Consider the following 13,488-nt stretch of genomic DNA (forward strand, 5'->3'; position numbering starts at 1 on the left):
CCCTCAGTGCACAGTTTTTGGGAACCATGGGGATAAGCAAATCTTGTACAATCTTGTTTCTTTCCTTTCTTTGAGGATATGGGAATTCAAATATGGGAATTGTATGTTGCCAAATTTTCACTTCTTTTGATGTGCTGCCTTTTTTTCTTCTTGAGTTGTCTTTGGCTCCTTTTTGGCTTCTCTTCCTATGGTCTAATTCTTGAACTTTCCTTTACCAGTGAATATGCATTTTTCTCTAAAGCAGCACTTCTTAGTAATAGTGCCTTCATTAGCTACATGGCAGTTTTCAGTACATGTAGGGAATATAATATCTATTCCTTGTGCATCCAGACAAAAAATAGGCACAGGCATGGGAGTTAGGATATCAGAATTCTAAGACTGGTTGTTGCCAGGCATTGATGGAGGTCAGCTGCATACACAGCCCATGGTGCATTAGAGTGCACCATCTGAGTGGATTTCTACCTTTCTGATTGCTTCCCTTTACATGCAGTAACCCCTTTCTCACTAGAACCTTGCAAGCTGTGTGCCTGTGTGCCAGACTAGGCCCTTCTCTGATGCTGCTTGGGTCCCTGGGTGATGAGCAGGTTATCTCCACTTGGCTCCCCGTCGCTTACCCAGCCTCATGAGCATGAGCTCACAACTGTGGCTTAGCATTAGTCTGCTAGATAGCGTTTCACAGGAGCTCTTATGCACAGATCCTTCCTTCTTCTTTCCCTCTGTCCCTTGGCATTACTTCCAGCTGAACCCTTGCTTTCCTGGTTACTTGTCAGCCTTTTAGGATTTACTCATGGAGTCTTCTAAAACAAAGAGGCAACTGGGGATCTCCTGGTGTGAAGATTGTGAATTTGAAGAAGTTGTCATACTATCACCTAGTCTTTATTTGTCCATTTGCATTTGTGCTTTTCTGTCAGCACAAGTAGATGGAGTAACATGTGATTGTGCTACTGTGTGGCCAGGCTGCCTCATCTTTCAAGTATTTCATATGGGTCCAAGATGACGGTCCACACAGAGAATGTTGTGAATTGTAGGCCCTAGTGGAGGTGAGGAAGATATGCTGGAGACTCAGGACATACATAGACTTTCCCTCTCCTTACCTTGGACTCAGGGAGTTGAGTGATGGTTAAATATTGGTGTTAATATTAAGTTGTACAGGAAAATGGCTGCAGTTGTCGTAGCTAGCTGGAGATCTGGAATTTGTCCAGGGAAGACTTTCTAGACTCTGAGCAAGTCTGCTTGCAGGTCCTGTCCAGAGACTATCTGAGATAACGTTTGCAGAACACCGTCCATGGCTGTTCATGTCCTCATGCTGCTAGGGGGAGGAACCAGAGGTGTTAGAGAAGGCAGCTGAGATTACCTGAGAGAGGCGCTTAGAATTATAAGGTTGCTAAGTTTACTTCTTTGGGTACCTTTATTTAGCTTCTTCCCTTCAGAGATTAACCAGTACAGGAAAAATTTTAGAGCTTGATAATGTGTATTTAAAAAAAAATTCCCTGATGTACTTTAGCAGGGAATGAATGCTTCAAAAACTCTGTTTACTTACTAAATTGAAACAATTAAAAAAATGGCATTTATTCATTCACATTCTGCTAATTGATGACTGTGTTGGTTATTCTGTTGTTAAGGAACTTGAGTTGTCAGACCTGTGAGTGCACTGGCTTGCAGACACCAGAGCTGATTAGTGAAGTACTGTTAAGCTGTTTTAAGTGGTAGTAGAGGGTTTGTGTTTTTGGGATTTTGTTTGTTTGTTTTTAGGATGTAGATAAACTGAAGAATCCGATGTGTAGATACTAAAAACATTCATTATTGTATTTAAAGATACTAAATGGAAATACCTAAATAAAAATGTATATAGAGAACTCATAGAAGCACACTAAATGGTGTATCATGAGGAATTCCACTTGGCTGTAAACCACAGGGTCCTAACTATAGCGTGGTTGAACACTTAAAAGTTTTCTCACATGAAGAAAAGTCACGATAAACAGTTGTTTCCTTGGTTTCTGTGGCTCAAGGAGGTTACGTGTCTTCAGGTCTTTTGGCCTTTTTTTTGTGGTTCAAAGGTAACTGCCGAAGCTCCAGCAAGTATGCTCACATTTTGAGCAGGAAGAATGAGTAGAATACTTCTGCTTATATCTCACTGACCAAGAAAGTCATATGGTTATCCTTGGCTGCAAGGGAGTCTGGGATATGCTGCAATTAATTGGGCATATTATTGCCACTAATAAAATTTAAGTTATTTTTTAGTAAGACATAAAGGCTGAATGGATATTGGGAAAGCAGCTAACATCTCCACTACAAAAGTGTTTTATATTTCTTTTTACTTTGAAATAAGTCATCTCTCTTAGGGCTCAGTGTTATCTCTGATATGTTTTAGGATATGTTGTAAAGTGAATTGAAAGTAATATAAGGACATTCTATTTCTGAATTTATGAAAAGTGAGGAAAGAGGCTATTAAAGAAACCAAACACTGACACTACAAAATGTGGACGTCAGATGAGTTGCATGCTTTGAGAGTTTGTGCAAGGTGTTCTCCTTCATAAACTCAGAGCTCTTTGGGAATGCTTACAGCATTCATGACTTTTGCAAACATTCCAGTCATCTTTGTTGTTGAACTTCCTGTTCTTTTATCCAGCATATTTTCCTGGATATTTTTTCTCTCACATAGTAATGAATAGCAGAATGTGAGTGGATGAAACAGTTTTGCTGACCTGTGGACTTTTCCTGTTGTTGTAAAGGAACTTTTTTCCAGGTTATTATAATTCTTAGTGCTCAATAGGCATATGAATGCCAGGAGTTTTTTAGATAATAAATGTGATTTTTTTGGCTTTATATATTTTTTTAACAAGATCATTTCTTATTAAGATAGTGGAGTGACCATTTGGCTCTTTCTGGAATTTTCTCTAAATATAACTAATGGGTCAAATGAAAGAAAAACAGTCCTACCACTGTTTCTTTCCTTTTTCAATAAATTATGATTGCAGGCAGTGTCAGCCTACTGTGTCACCTCACAGCGAAACAGCACCAATTCCAGTTCCTACTCAAATAAGGAATTATCAGCGCATAGAGCAGAATCTTACATCTACTGCCAGCTCAGGCACAAATGTACATGGTTCTCCAAGGTAAGCTAGTAGCTTTTTTCTTGCTTAATTCTTTTTCTTCTCCTTTAAAAAAAATTTTATTGCTATTGGAAGATGTGTTACTTTCTGTGGCATAGTTAGTCTCTTACATGTGTGTATAATGGAAATGCACAAAATTGAATAATAAAGTTTTATAATTGATCAATTTAAATGATATTTAAGCTTAGCTTGATAATATAGTATGATATGTATATATTTGTGTATTTATTTATATATGTTAAGTATACATGTGTATAGATACATATACTTAAAAAGTATACTTTTAAGAATTGAGGAAGAACTTATTAAAAAATGAAATCCCACCAGTTGTAGCAGATTATTTACATATTGTTTACTTTTCCCCCATCCTGAGACCTTACTAAGATCATATTAAAGGAATAACAAAAGTACAAGTCCACAAAAACAAGTGAAATAAGAATAGATTATTCTTTTTTTTTTCTTTTTCTTTTCCTTTTTTTTTTTGTGCTTTAGAGACGGGGTCTCACTACATTGACCAGGCTGGTCTTGAACTCCTGGCCTCAAGCGATCCTCCCGTCTCAGCTTCCCAAAGTGCTGGGATTACAGGCATGAGCCACCACGCCTGGCCAAGCATAGATTATTCTTATTCTATTCAGTGAGAGAGAGAGTTCAGTAAATTTCTGGAAAACAGAAGGGGATAGAAGAATGGTACTTGATTTAGCATGGCAGATGTAAGTATGCATATAATCAGGGATTCTGACATAAGGAGAATCACTGTGCCCCACAGTACCCTCAGAGAGACCTAAATCTCAGAGAACTTGATAGAGTGGAGGGAGGAAATAGCACTTTGACTTCTGGTAACTAATTCTACATATATGTATGTCATGGATATACTCTACATATACAGGCCTCTCCTGTGTATGAAATTGCATTTACACAAAGTTGTTAACTGTTACAGGGTTACAAGGATGAAAGGATGAAAAATAAGCCAAGTGGCCACCAGTAATGAACTAATTTATTATGATCCATCTCTGATAATGGAATATTAAACACCTTCCATTCCACAAAGAGTGAAGGAGTTCCCTCTGTGCCAAGATAGAAAGATTTCCAAGTTATACTATAAAATGAAAAAAGTAAAGTGATTAACAGTATATCGTGCAGTAGTTCTCAAAGTTTAGTCTGTGGATCCCTTCAGAGGGTCCATGAGGTCAAAACTATTTTCGTAATAAAAATTAGACGTTATTTGTTTTTTTCATTATATTGGTACATGCACTGATAGTACAAAAAGCAAAGATGGATAAAGCTATTGGTACCTTTGCCTGAATCAGGGTGGTGGTACCCAAACAGTACTATTAGTCTTTGTATTCTTCTCCACTACACACTTGCAGTACAAAGGAATGTCCGTAATGAGGCAGTAAAAATTAATATTTTTCTCTGAAAATCTCAATCTTTGAGTGAGATGTACACATAAAGCACTTTTGCTGCATATTAGAGTAGTTATCTTAGGAAAAGCATTGTATGATTGTTCCAGTTCCAAGCTGAACTAGCTGCTTTGTCATAGAGTACCCTTTTTACCTTAAAAAATGGCTGATAAACCATGGTTATAGGTATCAAGCATCCATTCTGTCAAAAATGGTAAGTCTTTCCACTTTGAAGAAAACAAGTGATGATAAATATCAATGATAAAACTTGAGCTTTTAAGCAAAAATTAGAATGTTGGAAAAATTCAGTGGTGAATACAAGTTTGACAGCTTCTGTTATATTTTGACACGTGTTTCTTTTAAAATTGAGGGTGATATTTTGTTATGAATATGACTTTTTGATATTGTTTAATGTATCAGTATTGGAATATCTGCATAACTCAGTGAACCAACGTTTTCCAAATTACTGAATGGTTTAAAAAAATGCACAGGTAAAAGTTTCATTCAAAGTGCAAGATTCTTTGCAAAAGAATGGAGTCTCACATAATGGAGTATGAGTTCATTAATCTGGTTTCAGATCCACATTGCAGCCAACCTTTTAGCAACGACCACTTGATGAGTTTTGGTGTAGTATCAAAGAAACATGTCACAGTTAACCTGAAAAGGCTACCAAAATATTCCTTCCTTTCACAGTTGCACATCTGTGGAAGGCTGGATCCTCTTCATATTCTTCACTCAAAATAACGTATCTTACAACAGATTGAATGCAGAAGCAATTATGAGAATCCAAATGTCTTCTGTGAGCCATTAGAAATTTATAAAAATATAAAATAATGCCATGCTTCTTACTAATTTATTTTGTTTTGGAAAATATGCTTATTTTTCATAATCTTATATTACATGGAATAAGCTTATTAATGAGTTAATTCTTAAAAATTCTCAGCTTAATTTTGAATACAGTAAATATCAGTAGATATAAGTTACATAAACAGAACTCTCTGGGGTCTTTAGTAATTTTTAAGAGTATAAAGAGGACCTGAGACCAAAAGGATTCAAAATGGTTGGTATGTAATATATCACCTTTGGTGTTAAAACGTGGTGAAAAGGAGTATATATTTAGTTTGTTTTGTATATGCATTAAAGAACTCTGGAAGGATGCAGTGGAAACTAAGAATCATGGTAACCTTTTGAACAGAATTGGGGAAGTGTTGGGAATTAGGCAGATAGAATAGAAAAATGAGAGGTAGACCTCACTCTTTCTATGCATCTTATAATTGTTCCATGTGACTGTATTACATATTTTTGAAAACTACTCCGTGGCATATTGTTAGGAAGTTTCAGAAAATGCAGGAATAAAAAGAGAGTTCTAGAACCTTTTATAGAAGGAATAATTTACTTTTCAGATCTGCAGTGGTACGAAGGTCCAACACCAGCCCCATGGGCTTCCTCCGGCTGGGATCATGTTCCCCGGTGCCAGCAGACACAGCACAGACAGTTGGACGAAGGCTCTCCACTGGGTCTTCTAGGCCTTACTCACCTTCCCCTTTGGGTAAGTAGAGTTTAAAAACAATTGTTTTCAACCTTTTCTTCACTGTAATAAATCTGACATGACACATTTTCTTTAGGACATTTGGCTCATGATGGCAGTGATTCTTTGCTGATTGGAGGCCATATCCCGTCCCTCCATCTTTACCCCAATCCCAACTCCCTCTTTTCTTTTCTTTTTTTCTTTTTCTTTTTCTTTCTTTATTTGAGACAAGGTCTCACTCTGTCGCCCAGGCTGGAGTGCAGGGGCATGATCTCAGCTCACTGCAGCCTCTGCTTCCCGGGTTTAAAGGATCTTTTCACCTCAGTCTCCCAAGTAGCTGGAACTACAGGCTCATGCCACCACACCCAGCTAATTTTTTTTATTTTTTTATTTTTATAGAGACAAAGTTTCACTGTGTTACCCAGGCTGGTCTCGAGCTCCTGGGCTCAAGCATCCACTCGCCTTGGGCTTCCAAAGTGCTGGGATTATATGTGTGATCCACTGCGCCCAGCCCCAACTTCTTTTTGAGAATCTCTGTATACATTTGTTAGGATCTCTACTGGAAATACAATAATATAAATGTAACTTATGTATAAAAAACATCTCCTTTGGGATTGGGCTCTAAATGCAAAGTCAGAAACCCTAGGTTGAAGTGCATAAAATGCCTTTTCTACTTATCACTCATAAGGATTACTGTATAGCAGCTCTGGGTCACAATTACCAGAAACCTTCCAGTTTTGGTAGGCATGTTGTGACAGCTTCGTTATAGATCTTCCCACTCCTCCTGGTACTGTAATAAGGAGAATACCAATACAAACAAAACACCAGAAACAAGAAAAACCCTACCAAAAGGAAAAACAAACCATGTACCATATCTTCATTGAAACCAGGAGACAGAAATAAAAGCTCAAACTCCAGAAATATGTGTGAGAGAGCGAAAGCCATTGAGACTACAGCAGCTGTATGAGAGGCAGCATTGAGGTGGTGGGAAGAACAGGTGGTGCAGATAGGGCCTGGGGGTGGCAAATCTCAAAACTGCAAAAAAGGGGCCCCAGGAGAGGGCCCCACCTTCAGTCAGAACTGCTGAAGTAACACTAAGATGGAACGGGAAGAAGTCTCCAGAGACAAAAAGAGAAGGGCTTTCCTCAGGAGCCCTATTTAAAACAAGACAAAACACACAATGATAGTGTTAAGAAAAAGAAAAAAGTTTAAATTGCCACATTACCTGTTGCAATGGTTTCAAAGCTGTTTTTAGATGAAAAATCTTTAAATAAAATTTTGGCTCTTTCTCACCCCCGTAGCAGCCCCTGAGGTACTTCAAGGTCTCCAAAGACAAGGTCCAAATCTCATCCTTGCACACAAGGATAAAGCCCTTCCCTAAGGATCTGATCTCTGCCCGCTGCCTGATCCCTTGGAATGAGCCCTCTTGATATAGACATATGTTTCTCATCTGCTTAAACTCCCTGAAGCCTTCCCTAACTCTCTCTCTCTGTGTTAGTTTTCATTCTCAGAGAAATGGATGCATAGAACATATTAGATATACAAGAGAGTGACTTGGGGAAACTTCTGTGAAGAATAAAGGGGAGGAGCAGGAGGAAGCAGGGAGGGCCCTCAGACCAAGACATAGGTCCAACACCTGGAAAAGGAGGGCAGGAAGGAGGAAGAGCTGGTCAGGAAGAGTCTCAGACTGTGGTGTAGGTCTAAGAAGGTTTCAGCCAGACTGAAGGAGTAGCCCCAAGCACCAGATTGTCTTGTTAGAGGAATTCCCTGACCCGCTTCAACAAGCCTGAATTCGTGCCCCACCATATGCAGTCATTGGCTGGGAACAGCCCTGGGGGAAGCCTAGCCTTGGCACCACTGTAGTAGATCCAGAGGGACTGCAGCTGGGGCTGTCTGTTAGCTGTGCCCTGCAGCTCCACAAGCCCGGACACTTTGTACAAACTCTTTGTACTTACCTATCTTATGGACATACCTGTTAGGAGCATTTATTTGTTTATGTGGTTTTTCTTCCCCTAATGTTCTTATTTCAAGGCAGATTATATGATACTTTTTATCTTAGTGTGCAGCACCCAGCAGATTCGTTGTCCGGTAAATGTTAGTTGAACTAAACGTTTGTTACTTAAAATTTTCTAACCAGTAATTTACTGTGCAATTTGTGCATGTGTTGCCTGTTGCCATCTTTTATTGGTTTTTGATCATTTTTCTTCCTTTCCCCATCTTTTTTTTTTTTTTTTTTGTAGTTGGTACCATTCCTGAGCAATTCAGTCAGTGCTGCTGTGGGCATCCTCAGGGCCATGACTCCAGGAGTAGAAACTCCTCAGGTAGGAGAATGTATTTGGTTTATTAATAATTTGAATTGTATTATAAATGGATTTGAGTTGTGTTTTTCTAGTCTTATCAAAGAACAGAATTGATATGAAATATCTCCTCTGAGCGCCTCTGCCCGGGCGCCCCATCCGGGAAGAAGTGAGGAGCGCCTCTGCCCGGCCGCCCCATCCGGGAAGAAGTGAGGAGCGCCTCTGCCCGGCCACCCACCGTCTGGGAAGTGAGGAGCGCCTCTGCCCGGCCGCCCCATCCGGGAAGAAGTGAGGAGCGCCTCTGCCCGGCCGCCCCGTCCGGGAAGAAGTGAGGAGCGCCTCTGCCCGGCCGCCCCGTCTGGGAGGTGAGGAGCGCCTCTGCCCGGCCACCCATCGTCTGGGAGGTGAGGAGTGCCTCTGCCCGGCCACCCATCGTCTGGGAGGTGAGGAGCGCCTCTGCCTGGCCACCCATCGTCTGGAAAGTGAGGAGCGCCTCTGCCCGGCTGCCCCATCTGGGAAGTGAGGAGTGCCTCTGCCCGGCCACCCATCGTCTGGGAGGTGAGGAGCGCCTCTGCCCGGCCACCCATCGTCTGGGAAGTGGGGAGCGCCTCTGCCCGACCACCCATCGTCTGGGAAGTGAGGAGCGCCTCTGCCCGGCCACCTATCGTCTGGGAAGAAGTGAGGAGCGTCTCTGCCTGGCCGCCCCGTCTGGGAAGTGAGGAGCCCCTCTGCCCGGCCGCCCCGTGTCTGGGTAGAAGTGAGGAGCTCCTCTGCCTGGCCGCTCTGTCTGGGAGGTCTACCACGGAGGCCAGAAGCAATGTGGGGGCTGGACGTGGTGGCTCACGCCTGTGGTCCCAGCACTCTGGGGGGCGAGGCGGGTTGATCACTTCGGGCTAGGAGTTCGAGACCAGTCTGGCCAACTTGGCGAAACATGAAGAATACAACAGACAAACCAACCAACCAACTCAATGACAACAAAACAGGTCTACCCTGGAGTCATACTCTAATTTTTTCTATTTTCCTCCCTTTCTGATCCTTTATCCCACTTTCTTTTTCTTCCTCTTCCTTCTCCCTCTTCTTTGTCAAATAGAGGATTGAGTTATTATCACTGATCCATATAAAGTCCCTCTCTCATTTATTTTAACTCCCACCCCCCATTTCTATTCCCCGACTTCCCATGTGCAACCTTCCTAATATGTTTGATACGCATCTTTTTGTTTGTATGTATTTTTAGAAAATGTTTATTGTTTTTGTATGCAAAAAAAATTAATAAAAAATTAAAAAAAAAAAACTATAAAAAAAAGAAATATCTCCTCTGCCATCCTGATTTTTAGAATCTTGGTCTAATGTGGTTTAATATGTCATAAAGCTAATCTAATACCTCCTTTTGGATATGAGATTCCTTAATGAAAGTAAGTCTTAGGAATTAAATAACTTGGCTAAGTTTTGGTTATTTTCACATAGATAATGAAAATTATTTATGGAGTGAAATTTTATTACTTTAATACTATTGATTAATAATACTTTTTTTTTTTTTTTTTGAAATGGAGTCTCGCTCTGTCGCCCAGGCTGGAGTGTAGTGGCACGATCTTGGCTCACTGCAACCTCCGCCTCCTGGGCTCAAGCAATTCTTCTGCCTCAGCCTCCCAAGTAGCTGGGACTACAGGTGAGCGCCACCATGCCCGGCTAATTTTTGTATTTTTAGTAGAGACGGGGTTTCACCATATTGGCCAGGCTAGTCTCGAACTCCTGACCTTGTGATCCACCCGCCTCGGCCTCCCAAAGTGCTGGGATTACAGGTGTGAGCCACCATGCCCAGCTGATTAATACCATTTTTGGTAAGAGCCATGAGTCAGTATCAGATAAAATAATACAGATTTTTAAAATTATATAATATATATTTGCCTGAAAAGATATGTATGAATCGTGGCTTTATAAGTTAAATTCTATTGTATGGATATTTAAGGAGTTGGCCAGTTAAAGGACTCCTGTGTTACTTAGAAAAGCACTCTTTAACAAAGCTTAAATAACTTTATTCAGACCATAAGATTTTAACACAAATTTATTTTTATAAAGGGCAGTAAAGTTAAATATCAGGTTTGGAAAGAGATGAAGCCAGGAGTGGTCAATAGCAAAGCTTCTGTTGGTTTCTGTTTTTAGAAGAATGATGGTTAGGTCACTAAGAATATTTGCATGCCCTTTATGTTATTCTTGATAGTTTGGCTTCTAAGAAACTCCAAAGATTGTGTAACTGGAGTCAAGGATTAGTGGACCTTGGGTTGGAAACAACAAGGTTTGTAGCGGGGGAAAGGGGACCTCCTAGGCTCTTGATTTGGTGTCCCCTGAAGAGGCAAGGATATCTGCAGGCAAGTATTTTCTTTGTGAGAATATGGATGCTTTTGGTTTTAAGTGTGTAATTTAATGGACAAAGTACAGAAAATCCACATGCTTGCTATTTTTACACAAAGTAAAATCTCAGAAAGGTCTGTTATCTTCTTTCCTACACGTTATATATATTTGTTTATTTTGTTTTTTTTGAATAAGGAGTTATTTTGGGTTAGTTTGAGTTTTCTTTTAGTTGCTGTGTGAGAAAAGAGAATAATTACATATATTTATCCAGAGTAAAAATCATCCTGTTCAATGTAGGCTTTTGTTGTATTCATTAACTTTAATCATTAACAATATTGTTCTCTTTGGTGCTAATCAGACCTTGCATTAATCTGAGTTATTTGCTACCTACTGATTAAAAACAGCTAATAACCCATAATCATTAAATTCTGTCTCCTGAGAATATGAACAATGGACTTGTTTTGCAAAGGATGACAGAAAAATAGTCTCTTGCCAAGTAAATCACTTTTAGAATGTCTTATGAAAAATATCAGAATTCTCATTTTAAAAATTGTCTTCTTAATTTTTATATTTTTGCACTGCACTTCTTCACTTCAGGTTAATGTTAGATTTGTTTTCTTGTTAGGTTCTCCAGTGCCACAAGCTCAGTCACCACAGTCTCTCTTATTGGGTGCTAGACTGCAGAGCGCCCCCACCCTCACTGACATCTATCAGAACAAGCAGAAGCTCAGAAAACAGCACTCTGACCCCGTGTGCCCATCCCATACTGGGGCTGGGTACAGCTACTCGCCTCAGCCCAGTCGGCCTGGCAGCCTTGGAACTTCTCCCACCAAGCACTTGGGGTCCTCTCCACGGAGTTCTGACTGGTTCTTTAAAACTCCTTTGCCAACAATCATTGGCTCTCCTACTAAGGTTTGTTTATTAAACCCTTTTGTAGGTCAGGAACTGGTATAGTACTTTATGGAAAGGATTCATTATGAGAATAGCTATAATTTATTTATTTTATTTTTTGAGATAGTCTTGCTTTGTCGCCCAGGCTGGAGTGCAGTGGCGCAACCTCAGCTCACCACAACCTCCACCTCCCAGGTTCAAACAATTCTGGTATCTCAGCCCTGAGAAGCTGGGATTACAGGCATGTGCCACCATGCCCAGCTAATTTTTTTTGTATTTTTAGTAGGGACAGGATTTCACCATGTTGGCCAGGCTGGTCTTTAACTCCTAACCTCAAGTGATCCGCCTGCCTCAGTCTCCCAAAATGCTGGAATTACAGGTATGAGCCACTGCTCCTAGACAATAATAGCTATAATATAATGAGCACTTTCTATGTACCAGACGCAGCGTAAGTACTTTACTTGCAGAATGCTTTTTGTGTATGATCCCATTTAATCCTGAAAAAAGGAAATTGAGGCTTAGAGAGTTTAAATGAATTGTGCAAGGTCACACAAGCTGTAAATAGAGCTGCCAGTGTTTGAATCTGGGTTCGACTGACTCCAGAGTCTATACTCCTGCCAGGTCTGACCCGCAGACCCTGACCAAGCAATGGATGAAAAAATGCACTCCGAAACAGATATCCAGTGAAGGAGTGGGCTAGGGGACTGGGCCGTTCACAGAAAGAGTTGTAGCAGCCACAGCCCTGACCTGCTGGTGCTGCAGGCATTTACTTAGTACAGAGTTAATGACAAAGGCCTTGAGTCAACATACTTGTACGTAATTGTGCATGGATGATTAAAGGCCATGTTCCAAGGCCTAAGTAAACTAAATTATCTAGATCAGTTTTTTAACATCCACTTGTTATCTAACCTAAGCTTTCAGGCACCAGATAAGAGAATCTGGCTGCCTTCAGCCAAATCCTAATTTTTGTAAAACCTCCCGGCCTTCCAGGAAGGTTTGCATCTTTCTACAATTTTTCCCACCACCCCGACCTATCTCCTACATACTCCTGACTACTGGGTCATACAAGCCTGCCAGTACTGAATAGTTCATGCATCGTATTAACTAGTTTACATATATATGTCTCTTTAGACCACAGCTCCTTTCAAAATCCCTAAAACGCAAGCATCTTCCAACCTGTTAGCCTTGGTTACTCGTCATGGGCCTGCTGAAGAACAGTCCAAAGATGGGAATGAGCCACGGGAATGTGCCCATTGCCTCTTAGTGCAAGGAAGTGAGAGGCAGCGGGCCGAGCAGCAGAGCAAGGCAGTGTTTGGCAGGTAAAAGACTGTTTCCATTCTAGCATTAAACATGAAAACTGTAATAGTAAAACAGATTTCTGTTATAAAAGCAGCAAGACTACATTAGTGTAGTGGGTGATTTGTGCCATGTGGTTATTGATATGTACTGCGTACATTTAGAATCTCTGAAAACCACAAATGCTTCCTGTAACTGTGTAGGAACATAGTTCTTCCTGAACTTTTTGAATATTCTATTTCTGTCCTTTATTTGTATTATTGAAGTTTATCTCGACCCTGAATTGTTTGGTATCTATTTCTTGTTTCCTCATTCTCTAACTTCCTATTAACCCTTCTAGTTTTAAAAAGTGTACTTTTCCTTTATTAAAAACATCACCATTCTTTTTAGATCTGTCAGTACTGGGAAGTTATCAGATCAACAAGGAAAGACTCCTATATGTCGACATCAGGGCAGCACAGACAGTTTAAGTACAGAACGACCAATGGATATAGGTAAGAAAAGTGTAGTTTCTTTTTAGGCAGGTAATTTGCTAGCATATGCATTAGTTTCTTACTGCTGTTGTAACAAATCATCACATGCTTGGTGGCATAAAACAACACAAATGTATTATT

The 13,488-nt window shown here is 40.4% G+C and overlaps 1 protein-coding gene across 5 annotated transcripts in view; it reads left to right on the forward strand.

The window, feature by feature from the left end:
• Positions 1-13,488, forward strand: part of ULK2 (unc-51 like autophagy activating kinase 2) — a 104,160-nt gene that overhangs the window by 67,694 nt on the left and 22,978 nt on the right. For all 5 annotated transcript variants that reach the window (XR_010115635.1, XM_063617737.1, XM_063617739.1 and 2 more), the window contains 6 exons: positions 2,979-3,116; positions 5,917-6,062; positions 8,282-8,362; positions 11,313-11,599; positions 12,710-12,897; positions 13,265-13,368. Coding sequence is in view for 4 of the 5 variants with exons in the window: in XM_063617737.1 (XP_063473807.1) it covers positions 2,979-3,116; positions 5,917-6,062; positions 8,282-8,362; positions 11,313-11,599; positions 12,710-12,897; positions 13,265-13,368 (944 nt within the window). In the remaining variant the exon portion in view is untranslated. The remainder of the gene's footprint in view (positions 1-2,978; positions 3,117-5,916; positions 6,063-8,281; positions 8,363-11,312; positions 11,600-12,709; positions 12,898-13,264; positions 13,369-13,488) is intronic.

The sequence above is a fragment of the Symphalangus syndactylus genome, chromosome 14 (assembly GCF_028878055.3).
Source record: "Symphalangus syndactylus isolate Jambi chromosome 14, NHGRI_mSymSyn1-v2.1_pri, whole genome shotgun sequence".
NCBI lineage: Eukaryota > Metazoa > Chordata > Mammalia > Primates > Hylobatidae > Symphalangus > Symphalangus syndactylus.